The sequence below is a fragment of the Pelodiscus sinensis genome, chromosome 7 (assembly GCF_049634645.1).
Source record: "Pelodiscus sinensis isolate JC-2024 chromosome 7, ASM4963464v1, whole genome shotgun sequence".
Lineage (NCBI taxonomy): Eukaryota > Metazoa > Chordata > Testudines > Trionychidae > Pelodiscus > Pelodiscus sinensis.
In genome coordinates, this window is record NC_134717.1 from 3,283,266 (window position 1) to 3,296,459 (window position 13,194).

At 44.9% G+C, this 13,194-nt stretch overlaps 1 protein-coding gene across 4 annotated transcripts in view; it reads left to right on the forward strand.

Moving 5' to 3' along the window:
* The window catches only part of ERCC3 (ERCC excision repair 3, TFIIH core complex helicase subunit), a 53,054-nt gene that overhangs the window by 2,065 nt on the left and 37,795 nt on the right, over nucleotides 1-13,194 (forward strand). For all 4 annotated transcript variants that reach the window (XM_075933037.1, XM_075933039.1, XM_075933038.1 and 1 more), the window contains exons 2-4: nucleotides 2,555-2,760; nucleotides 8,880-9,116; nucleotides 11,779-11,828. In XM_075933037.1, the coding sequence (XP_075789152.1) occupies nucleotides 2,555-2,760; nucleotides 8,880-9,116; nucleotides 11,779-11,828 (493 nt within the window). The remainder of the gene's footprint in view (nucleotides 1-2,554; nucleotides 2,761-8,879; nucleotides 9,117-11,778; nucleotides 11,829-13,194) is intronic.

A 13,194-nucleotide genomic window follows, 5' to 3' on the forward strand; every position in this document is an offset into this window, starting at 1 on the left:
CATAGCCCAAGAGAGGAGAAGCTGCTTTTGATAGGATTAGGATGACAAAAGCAGCTTCTCCTCTCTTGGTATTCACACCTCCAGATCAGCAACTAGAAGTGGGCCTCATCCTCCCTCATTGGATCCACCTCTTCTGGCCTGCATATTTATACCTGCCTCTGGGAATTTCCACTGCATGCATATGACCAAGTGGGTCTTGCCCATGAACACTTAGGCTCCAACACTTCGGTTAGTAGATAAGGTGCCACAGGACTCCTTGCCACTTTTGATAAGATAAGGAGTCTTGTGGATAAGGGAGAAGCAGTGGATGTGGTATACCTAGACTTTAGTAAGGCGTTTGATACGGTCTCACATGATATTCTTATCAACTAGGTAAATACAACTTAGATGGGGTTACTATAAGGTGGGTTCATAACTGGCTGGATAACCGTACTCAGAGAATAGTTATTAATGGTTCACAATCCTGCTGGAAAGGTATAACAAGTGGGGTTCCCCAGCAGTCTGTTCTGGGACCAGCTCTGTTCAATATCTTCATCAACAATTTAGATATTGGCATAGAAAGTACGCTTATTAAGTTTGCAGATGATACTTAGCTGGGAGGGGTTGCAACTAATCTGGAGGATGTGGTCATAATTCAAAATGATCTAGACAAATTGGAGAAATGGTCTGAGGTAAACAGGATGAAGTTTAATAAAGACAAATGCAAAGTGCTTCACTTAGAAAGGAACAATCCGTTTCACACATACAGAATGGGAAGCGACTGTCTAGGAAGGTGTACAGCAGAAAGGGATCTAGGGTTCTAGTGGACCACTAGTTGAATGAGAGTCAGCAGTGTGATGCTGTTGCAAAAAAAGCCGACATGATTCTGGGATGCATGAACAGGTGTGTTGTGAGCAAGACATGAGAAGTTATTCTTCCGCTCTACTCTGAGCTTGTAGGTAGGCCTCAGTTGGAGTATTGTGTCCAGTTCTGGGCACTGCATTTCAAGAAAGATGTGGAGAAATTGGAGAGGGTTCAGAGAAGAGCAACAAGAATGAGTAAAGGTCTAGAGAAGATGACCTATGAGGGAAGGCTGAAGGAATTGGGTTTGTTTAGTTTAGAAAAGAGAAGATTGAGGGGGGGACATGATAGCAGTTTTCAGCTATCTAAAAGGGTGTCCTAAGGAGGAGGGAGAAAACTTGTTCATCTTGGCCTCTGGGGATCGAACAAGAAGCAGTGGGTTTAAACTGCAGCAAGGGAGGTTTAGGTTGGACATTAGGAAAACGTTCTTAACTGTCAGGGTGGTCAAACACTGGAATAAATTGCCCAGGGAGGTTGTGGAATCCCCATGTCTGGAGATATTTAAGAGTAGGTTAGATACTATCTAGACCATCCCTGATAGACATTTATTTGGTCCTGCCATGAGGGCAGGGGACTGGACTCGATGACCTCTCGAGGTTCCTTCCAGTCCTAGTAGTCTATGATTCTATCTGTGTCTTTGTGTGTGTGGCAGATATGAGCACCTGTCTGCATACAGGGTGTGTGTGTGGCCAGCGAGCGTGGCAGATGTGTGCAGGTGAGCATGCGGTAGGCGGACGTCTGGGTGCGTGTGGCAGCTGTACGCACAAGTAACCAGCAAGTGCAAGGCAGGTTGCATCTGTCTGCATGTGTGATAGGTGACAGGTAGGTGAATGTCTGAGCATGTGGCAGGTCGTGTGTGTCTGTGCCCGTAGCAGGTGAGTATGTGCGTGTGTGCCTGTGGCAGGTGCATGGCACATAACACCCGTGTATTGCACGTGTACATCCACACACTAGCCAGCGTAAGGGAGTCCTGTTGCTGGTGTGAGAATTTACACTACTCTAGTGTACCCATTAAATATTGTTTATGTGGTGCCTCTGTAACTGATAATGGATGTGATTGGTGTGCAGAGGGCTAAGAGCAGTTGGGGAAGTTGTGAAAGCTAAGACCTGATGTACACCTAAAACATAGGTCCACCTAGTTATCACTCAGACACGTGAATACTGATGTTATTAAAGTGATGTAAGCCCTGGGGTAGACACTACTAGGTTAATAGAAGAATTCTCCCCCAACCTACCTACTGCTTCTGGGGGAAGTGAATTTATTATATCGATGGGAAAAAAACCCTTTTGTGACTTTAGTAAGTGCCTACACTCCATCATCTTTTTTCCTTTCGTCCACCTCTAAATTTGTATCTCAGGCTTTCCTGCCAAAGAGGCCTTTCATGCTCGTCCCTTTTTGTCAGTCAGCCAGGAGCTAAGCTCGTAAGAATGACCATATTTGGTCAGATGAGTGGTCCATCTAGTCCAGTATCCTGTCTTCTGCCTTGTTACTTTGTTTGGTGAAAGATCTCGTGAAAGGCATTCTGAAAGTCCAAATACACTATACCCAGTGGATCAGTCTTGTCCACATGTCCATTTAGCCCCCTCAAAGAATTGTAGTAGTTTGGAAGGCATGATATCCCTTTATAAAAGCTGTGTGTTTCTTCTTGATGGACCTTAACTGTTCAACGTGTAGATACAAAACGTTAAAATAGAAATGTGACTTGGTTTTTAGACAAGAAGAAATCTAAGAAACGTCATTACGATGATGACGATGACGATGAGGATGAAACTCCTGGTAAAGAGTCTCAGGAAGCAGTTCCATCTGCCGCAGGGAAGCAAGTGGAAGAGTCTGGGATCAAAGAGGATGAATATGGGGCAAAAGATTATAGACACCAGATGCTTCTAAAGGGCGATCATTGCTCACGACCACTCTGGGTGGTAAGTCCCATCAAACAGCTTTGTAAAAGACTTCTTGTGTGTGTGGAAAATTACAAAGGAGAATGACGGGTAATAGCGTGCAGCGGCTTAGGTGTGATTTTGAATTAGGTAGACTAAGGCTTTGTCTACACTTAAAAGTTTAAAGTGCACCTGTGACAGCACTGCCAAGGCACCACTGGAAGTGCTGGCCATGTAGAGTAGCTGTAGCCTGGTTCTAGGAATGTAAGCAACTAGTGGACTAGCCGATAAGAAAATGCTTACCTGCAACTAGGGACTCGACTAGTTGCTTCCCGCAAGGGCGGGGAGCAGGAGCCTGTGCTCTGGGGAACTGTCTCCACCGGGGGCGGAAAAGCAGAGGCACAGCGGGACACAGCGAGCTGGGATTGCTTTAGTCCCTGCTCACGCTGGTTCCCACTGCTGGTGTTCTGCTTTTGAAATGTACAAGAGTGCTGCAGAGTTCTTGTACATTTCAAAAGCAAAAGTGCCGTAGGGGCCATGGGAGGAGCAGGGACTCAAGCAGTCCCGGCTCACCCCATGCTCTCTGCTCCCCCTCACCCCCCGCTGCCTCGATGAGAGGCAACAACGGTGGGACAGGAGCCGATGCTAGGGGGAGCCAACTTAAAAGCTGGTTCCCCCCAGCATTGTCTCCGGGGTGTTGCTTCCCCCACCCCCACCGCCGCCTCTATCAACAGCAGTTGGCGGGGATAGGGGACGCTGTTGTTCACGGCAGCCAGCGCTGGGCAGGGGCTGTTTAGGCAGCAGTTCCTGTCCGTGGCCAGCCCTGGCTGCTGCAGACGGGGGCTGGTGCTGGAGCAGTCTTGCTGCCGCAAACAGAAGCTGCTCCTGCACCAGTCCCTGTTCCCCCTGATCGCTGTGCCTCTGACTTTTAAATGTAGTAATAGTCCAGTGGCTCTTACTACATTTAAACTGCAGAGCCATAGCGTGGGTGGCTCCGCAGCCACCACGAGCCAGGACTGCACAGTCCCAGCTTGACTCGGCTCCTGGAGCTACCCCCACTGCAATTCTGCAGAACAGTGCCTATTGAGTAATCGTATAGATGGTACAAACTATCGACTCTACGATTAGCCAGATAATTGCATTTTAACATCCTTACCTGGTTCACACTGGCACTTTACAGCAATATAACTTGCTGCACTCGGCAGGTTGTGTGTGTGTTTTTTCAAACTCTTGAGCCAGAAGGTTACAGTGCTACAGAGTACCAGTGTCAATTTAGAAAGGGGCATAGTGAAGAAGAAGCTTTTGCTTAAAAGCTAAAAATTACAGGTAAACAGTGAGCAGAACATAAACAGTGAGACAGTCTCTGCCCTAGATTGCTAACAACTGGTGTGGGGCGTGATGAATTGCAGATCTAAAAGAGTGATTCTGGTTGTTTAGAGAGATACCTTTCTCTGTAACAGGGTACAAATGAGGTTTGAGGTGAAAAAGGTTAAAACTGAGAATCTCCTGCAATATTTTTCCCCAGAGAAAAGATAGGTGTACAGGAGCATTCGAAATTCATTGTTGGATGGGGAAGAGTGTCTGGTTTTTCCATAGCTGGCAGGAAACAAACCTGAGCAGAGTTGTGATTGCTGCAATTCTGGGGCATCTGGCATTTGTCATTTCTGGACAGCAGGATACTGGGCTAGATGCACCTTTGGTCTGACCTAGAGTGGTCATTTGTATGTAGAATTCTTAGCTATTTCAAAATATGCTTCACATACTGCAATCTAGTAGAGGCATAGTAGGGAAAAAGATAAATTGTTGCAGGTAAACAGAAATTGTGGTGTGAGTTTGCCAGTTAAAAGCATTCTGAGCAAACGTTACAGTCCTAGTTTAGAATAGCCTGGGAGGATATGTGCACAAGAGGATGTCATTTCAGTGATCCGCAGAGTTAATCCTTTAGAAAATTCTACCTGCTTCAGAAGTTAAGGGGTTGATAATGGTATTTTCAGAAAAAGTTGGGGTGAAGTAGGGCAGCATGCTGGCAGAATCTGTGCATTTCAGACTAAACGACAGAAGAAACAAATTGTTAGGATAATTGCAGAAAACAGAATGTGACTTTTATGTGGTGGAGTAATTTGATTTCCTATATTGGAATAAAGCAGTTAGCATAGTATAGACTGTAATACACTGCCTCTGGCAGCAGCTTGTTTCTTCTGTATGAAGGGGAATGCAAAGAAATGTGACCAAAATTGGGCCAATTGTGAAGGGGAATTTTGTGGGAGAACCACCCAATCAACCCTTGCAGGCCATCTGTTTATGCCCTGAAACACAATGTTTGCTTTCCTCAATAAGAACATACGAACAGCCATACTGGATTAGACAGATGGTCCATCTTCCCACTTTCCTGTCGTCTGACAGTTTCCAGTGCCAGATGCTTCAGAGAGAATGAGCAGAACGGGGATGGGGGGTGGGAGGGGTGTAGAGATAAAATCCTGCTTAACTGGTTAAACGTGATGTTTAACCAGTTAATTGATTAAAGAAGGGGCCATTCTAGCTCAGCTGGGCTGGAGCAGTGCATTCTAACTCAGCTTGGCCAGAGCAGCCCCTGCCTGATATACCCACACCCCCCTGCCACAGGCAGGGGATGTTCCAAGTGGCTGGATTAGCCCCTGCCTGCGATGTGCTTGGGCCCACCATGAATAGGGGCTACTCTTGACAGCCAGAGCAGCCAGGAGGGTCCTGTGGGGCTGGAGAAGCCCTCTGCACAACAGCGGGTAGGGAGCTGCACCAGCACCAATGTTCCCTCCAACCCTTTCCATCCATGTGCAGAATAAATTTTGTTATGTACAAGAGAGCGTGTGCAGATGTGCACCACCAGTAGAGAAACCTGCTGCTGGCTCTGGACACTCTGGGTGCTCTGCTGATCAGCTGGGCTGCGTTTGAATATCTCCTGGGCCCTTACACAAGCACTCAGCTTTTGGGGAACAGCGTCCAGCACCCACCCGTTAACCAGAACTGGTACGCATCAGCTGTTAAGGGTGATTCTTATCCGTTAGACTGTCCCTGTTTAGGGATATGAAAGGTTATCCAGTGGACCTGTTGTGCAGTCCAAGCCTCTGGCAATCAGAAGTTTTAGGATACCCTGAGCACAGGGTTGCCTCCGTGACCATCTTGACTAATAGTCATTGAGGACCCTGTTGTCCATTAAATTATTTAATTATTTTTTGAATGCAGAGGGATTAATTAAACAACGAGTGGTCCCGTAGCAGCTTAGAGCAGTGGTCCCCAACGTGGTGCCCGTGGGCGCCATGGCGCCCGCCGGGGCATTTGTGTGCGCCCGCCGACAACCTGGGCCGGCCCCGCCCCGCCCACGGGAGGCGCCAGCCCCAGGCGCGCGACACGCACCGGCGCTGGGTGCGCGGCGCTCGGGCGGCCCTAGCCCCGGGGCACATGCGGGCGCTCGGGCGCGTGGTGCTCGAGCGGCGCCAGTGCTGGCCCCAGGCGCGTGGCTCGGGCGGCAGCGCTGGGCCCACGGCACAAGGCGCTCGGGTGGCCCCAGCCCCGGCCCTAGGGCACATGCCGGCGCCAGGTGCAACGGCATCCCAGTCCCCTGGCGTGCCCCCGGACGCGCGGCCCACCTCCCGGGCGCCCGGCGCGTGAGCGGCCTCACCTGCTGGGCGCCCGGGAGCCTCTAAAGGTTGGGGTCCACTGGCTTAGGGACTAACAACAAAAACATAGATAGTATCCTGAACTTTTGAGTACAAAACCCACTTCTTCAGATGAATGAAGCAAGGTTCAAAGAAGTGGGTTGTGCCCATGAAAATTCATACTGTCTATATTTTTGCTAGTCTGTAAGGTGCTACAGGACCACTAGTTGTTTAATCAAATTATGGTTTTGGACTTCACAGTGTCTTCTGGCACAGGATAAGTGTGTGTTACAGGAAGAAGTATTTCCTTGTGTTTGTTTCAAACCTGCTGCCAATTCACTTCATTGTGTGATGCCTAGTTCTTATATTATGTGAAGGGTTAAATAACGTGTCCTCATTTACCCCTTCACTGTTTACCCTTTCACCATTGAACCCTTTTTCCAGATCATTGTATATGTTGAACAGCATTGGTCCAAGTACAGGTCCTTTGCGGACTGCTTGCTGTTTACTTCTGTCTACTGTGAAAACTCATGATTTAGTCCTACTTTTGTTTCATAACTTTCAACTAGTTACTGATCCATGAGAGGATCTTCCCTCTTATCGCATGTCAGTGTGTATTGCTATTGTGATCAGGGCTTTGATTAATGTAATGACTCCTCCTTAACACTCTGTATATGGTCTTACCAGACAATTAATACAGCAGATTGAAAACACCCGAATAAATTCTAATGGTGTTTATATTTGACAAATTAAGATCTGGCGAATTGCAGAAAATAGGTTAAAATTACCTTCTGGTAAGATACCTAGCTCTGAGTCCCTTAGCAGTTTTTGTGGTTTTACAGCCCAGAGTCAATTGATGTAAGTCAACAAGATTTAAATCAACCAGCAAGAAACCTTGATTTAAATAATCTATTTTAATTGAGTTTTGCATTTGTGTATTTTAGTTATTTTCCTATAGAAAGGTTTATTTTTATTGGTTGATAATCATATTGATTTGCAACGAATATAGTCTTTGAATGACACTTGGTACTACTTGTTGCTCACCAGGGAACACTAGATCTGTATACATTTATTTAAGCAGCTATACAGCTTAACTTAACTTAGTTGCATGCTCAGTTTTAATTGAAATGATGCATTTCTTATTTAGTTGACAATTAACTTTATTTGTGATTTGTGTCATGCTTTATTTCAGGGATGGGCAGCCTAGGCTAGTGGGTGGCCGTCCCTCTTCTCAGTGGGCTGCAAGATTGTTATAACCAAGGCAGTTTCCCGGGGTAGGGTAGTTTTGCTGACTCCACTTGTGTTCCTAGAATTTGCAGGGTGTGCATATTGAACAGTAATAGCACTCTGATTGGATGCAGAGAGGGAGTGCACAGCTCTCAGTCAATGTTACCTGCAATCAGCAGGCACCTCAGTTCACATGTGCTAATAACAGTCAGGAAAAAATGAAAAACCAGCAGAATCTGTCAACCCTGCACATGGGCAACAGTAAACAAAATGTCTCATGGGCCGCACACAGAACCCCAATGAGCTTCATGTGGGCTGCAGGTTGCCCATCACTTCTATATTTGGGTGGAAATTCAATTAAAAACAATCAAAATGGCATTTTAATTAAACTGCTTTAAATGTGCTGGATAAATAAGAAAAATGTTACCAAAATAGATTTTATATTTAAAACTGATTTATTAAGCAAAGGAAGTATGATCTGTCTTTATCTAATTGAACTGATTGTTGATGGTCAACATGTCCTGCAAACTTTTAGAACTAGTAGATCTCATCCCAATTTTTATTCATAGACTGGAAGAGGATAACAAGCTTCCTTGCTTTTTCAGTTTGCATTGATTTCTTAATTTTGAACTGAGCTAGTTAAATACATTGAAATTGAGAAAATATTTGCTCCCTTCCGGAGGAAGGAGCTACTGTTGTCAAAAACTGGTTTAACACTTCAGAAAATGATGGTTCCAGATGCTTAGCTATAATTTCCATAAATTCAGTGGCTGGATTTTCTTAAAAAGTTGGTAGCAAACATGCCATTTTTTGGTATTTAATTTAAATAATTTTAATATATTATGATAAGTTTAGGCCTTACTATAAATTGTGACTTTCAAATTTCATTTTAAATAATTTCTTTAATAAAACTATTTAATTTTTTAAAATCTAACAAACATTTTTAAATAAATGTTATTCATCCAGTTATAGCCACATATCTTTTTAAAAAAGCTTTTTTCTCTCACATGGTGCTCTATGATGTTGAAATTGGTAATAGTGAAACTGATTAGATGGACCTCAAAGTGGCTTCAAATTTATTGATGACTTTATTTATTTTATTTTGTTTGCATCTTGAATGTAAGATGAGTTTTCTTCTGTATGTAGTCCCCACACTGAGATGGCAGCACCTTTTGTCTGCCCTGTTATGTACTGCCAGTTAAATAATATTGGTTTCTTAATCCTAGCAGTAGAGAGGTCTTTCTGCTTTTCTCACACAACGTCATTATTGTTTTGACATCTTTTTCCTTTTCTGTTTTATAGGCTCCTGATGGCCATGTTTTCCTGGAAGCCTTTTCTCCTGTTTACAAATATGCCCAGGATTTTCTGGTTGCTATTGCTGAACCTGTGTGCAGGCCAACGCATGTACACGAATACAAACTCACTGCTTACTCGCTTTATGCTGCTGTCAGTGTTGGTTTACAAACCAGTGACATCACTGAATATTTGCAAAAGCTGAGCAAGACTGGTGTCCCAGATGGAATAATTCAGTTCATCAAGGTAAGACCATTTCCGTGGAGAGTCATTCACTGTGGTCTTTTCATGTGTCTAATACTCCTCTTCTCTTCTTTTTGCTCTGTTTCAGAGAAGCCTGCTCTTCGTCCTGTTTTCTTCCTTTATCCTTAGGGTAGCATCAGAAACATAGCTTTCAAATTGTGACAGCTTGAAACTGGAAACATAAAAAGAGCATGTTTCCGATTGATTTCTCCCTGTCTCACACATACATTTCCAAAATACTAAAAATACCTTTTAAATAGGTTTGACCCACAAACAGAAAATGTCATATAACAAGCTGATCCTATAACCATTGTTCATGAAAATAAATTAATTGGCATAAGTAAGAGCTGCAGCATCTGGCCCTAAGTCTGGAATCATCCTTGCAATATGGCTTAAAACTTCATAAAATGTACAAATTATTGAATTGTATCAGAGTTGTGTTTTTGCATTTAATTTAATATTAAGGTAATGCAGAGTTGGGATTGCTCTATTAAAATCCAAGTCAGAAATGCTAAAGTCCAGGTTCCAATAATTGTATTAACACATCTGTGTTGCATGGCCTGTAGATTTTTTTGGAATATATTTTTATATTAACAGAAATAAGTAATCTACACATTTAACCATAAAAGCAGTGTAGGAAATACATGCTAAATTAGGATGATTATTATTAGAATTACTGAATAACTGAGCAAACATCGCTTTGCATTAAACATGTTACCGTTCATTTCCATTATTATGCAATAATAACATACATTGGGTGGCAGGAGGCTGTTCTCTGGAAAAGGTAACTGTGTAATTTTCTTTTATGCTAAGAAAAGCACATGCTTCTTAGGAAGGACTGCGCCTTTCGACTTTCACTCTTAGTAGCTGGGACTGTCTTTTTGTTCTGTTTCTGGTTACCACCTAGCACAAGTTCTTGTCCTTGAATTGTACTCCTAAGTGCAGTGATAATACAGATACAGGTTGAACTTCCCAAATCGGGGACTTTCTGGGCCGGCGATATCCGTGGTCTGGCAGGGCCATGGATGTTGCTTGACCAAAGAGCATCGGAAGTGGCAGTGAGAAACAACGTGGGAGCTGGGGACCTTAGTCTGGACCATCAGCAGCTGCACCAGATAGCAGCTGGGGAGCCCCTCACCTGGCCAGGGAACCCTTGATGTCAATAGAGCCAGGCGTGGCTGGGGATCCCCTGCTCCGGCAGGGGAATACTCAGCATCAGCTGGGCCAAGCGTCTGGGGAATCCTGGCCTCAGGGGCTGACGGGATGGGAGACCTGGGCAGGGAACCTCCGGCAGCAGCCAGGCGGCCCCTTCCAGAACCCTCCAGTGGCAGTGGGGCTGGGGTGACTGAGAACACTCTGGCTGAAGTGGGGCTGGCGGAGGCAGGCAACTCTGCCAGGGAAATGCCAGCCACAGCGGGCCGGCCCTAGCAGAGGAGTAGGGTAGTCAGGCGGCCCCTTCCAAGAACCCCAGGGAACACCACCTGCTTTGGGATCGCGGCTAGATGGTCCCAGCTAGGAGCCCTGGGAGACATTGAGACAGCCTGCGGGCAGCAGTGTGAGGAGCCCCTGCCGGGCCAGCATTAGAAGGGCATGGGCAGGGCAAGGAACCCCGGGAGAGGAACCTGGGAGCGGGCAGCCAGCAGGGGAGCGCCGACCTCCCCTGGTCCAGCAAACTCCCTGGTTTGGGACAACTAAGGTCTCAAGTGTGCCGGACCAGAGAAGTCCAACCTGTACACACTGTTGCAGGCATTGCCAGACGCCTGCTATAACGGGTCTTGTTACCAGCAAATAGCCATAGCCTGTCTGTATCCTCCAGCTCTTTCTGGATGTGGCTTGGGAGAGTGCAGATGCTTGTGAAAAAGCTGATGGCATGTGAACAAACTGCTATTTGGACAGATATTACCAAAGGTTCCAAACTTGAAATAGGACTTCCGTGTGGGTGCCTCTGCCACTACATTGTGGGATAGATGAGCTCTGTATTGAGAGGAAGAATTGCTCAGGTTTATAAAAGCATCCAGTTCTTAATAGTTTTTTTAAGATAATTGGCTGTGCAACCATTTGAATATCTCTCATCTTTGACACCTAACTATTTTGCAGCAGTGCTCTGCAATCCTGTGTGTATAGTGTTTGATTTCAGTTCTCCCTTGTACTTCACATTTATTCTGACTTGGTTCAACCTGCACAGGATCAATACTCTTTAGTCTGGCACACTCTGGTCTGGCAACGTTCGTAATCTGACATGATTTTAGTTAGCTGGATGTCCACTTATGGGTGTGGCCAAGTTTCCTGCAGTTCCATAAAGTTTGTTTACAGCCACCAGTCCTGGTTCTGAGCTTTCTATACTGTTATTTAGCTCTAATGTAGCTCTAAATGTACCTTTAAGAGTCCAGTAAGCAGTGGAAGTGTTGGTAATGCTACTAGACAATATTGACCACCTATGGTTAGCAAATTCTTTGGTTCAGCACCGGTTGGGTCCCAAGAGTGCCAGATGAGAGAGCTTCAACCTGTACTAGTCTTGGTGAGCCATTCTGGTTACACAGCCAGGGGTATGTGTAAATATTTCTGCATACTCAGAATGCTTGTGCTGTCAGGGACTCAGCTGCTGCTTTATTATGCTGAATGTGAATTGCTTGTTCTCCTAATGGATGTTCTTGTCTCTTTGTAGCTGTGTACTGTGAGCTATGGAAAGGTAAAACTAGTCCTGAAACACAACAGGTAAGCAGCTTCTCTCTTGGGGCAGGAAGTCTTTTTTTTAATTTTTTTTTTATTCATCATGCTTGTGATGCTACAATTATAGTCATTTGCTTTAAGTGTGATGGTTCTGAGTGGACTGTAGAGGTGGAAATTGTTTAGCATGGGTATACTGCTTTTTAGAAAGAGTCTCGGAACCAAAAGCACTGATTTATGTTAACTGACTGGTCCATCTCTGGTCTCAGACAGCTGAGCTGAGAATTCTTAGAAGGGTAGCTGTGTATGTCTATCTGAAAAAAAAAAAAAAAAAGTCCTGTGACACCTTAGAGACTAACAGATTTATTAGGGCATAAGGTTTCATGGGTAAAACCCTCTTCATCTGATGAATTGGACTGTCCAGTTTGGCCAGTATACATGGCAGAGGGGCATTGCTAGCACATGAGTGTGTGTGTTGAGACTGAGATATATATATCTCAATCACATAGGCCATCAATTGCCAGTAGTGCACCTCTGCCATATATTGGACAAACTGGTCAGTATCTGATCCAAAGGACACGTGGACACAAATCTGACATCAGTAATGGTAACATACACAAACCTATCTTAACCTCCCTGGACATTCTGTAAGGCAGTGTTTCTCAAACTGGGCGTCGCGGATTCCCAGGGCTCCGCAAGCCATCTCCAGGGGCTCCGCGAAGTTGACAAACTGGAAACATCGATCGGTACAACACATACAATCAGTGGACCGCTGGGGCGCCGCATAAGTACAACACATACAATCAGTGGACCGCTGGGGCTCTAGAGCCCAAAACGTTTGAGAACCGCTGCTGTAATGAATTTAAAAGTAGCCATCCTTCTACAAAAAATTTCAGAACCAGATTACAAAGGGAAACAGCAGAACTGCAGTGCATTTGCAAATACAATCAAATTGGGATTGAATAAGGATTTAGATTGGTAATCTCATTACAAAGGCAATTTCCCCTCTCTTGTATTCACACCTCCTCTTCAGCTGCTGTGAGTAAACCACATCTACCCTGACTGAATTGACCTCATTAATATTGGTCCTACATTTGATAAGTAACTTCCTTCTTTTCTTCTATCAATACCCTTGTCTCTTTAATTTCCACTCCAAGTCATCTGACGAATTGTGAGAAAAGAAAGCTAATGCCCTAATAAATCTGTTATTCTCTAAGTTGCCACAGGACTCCTTGTTTTTTTTTTTTTTTGAGCTGAGGATGTTTGTTTTACAGTTCCCGATAGAATATAATGTACACTGACTAACATATCAGAGGGGTAGCCGTGTTAGTCTGAATCTGCAAAAGTGGCGAGGAGTCCTGTGGAGCATAAGCTTTCGTGTGCAGAGACCCACTTCGTCAGATGCATGTAGTGG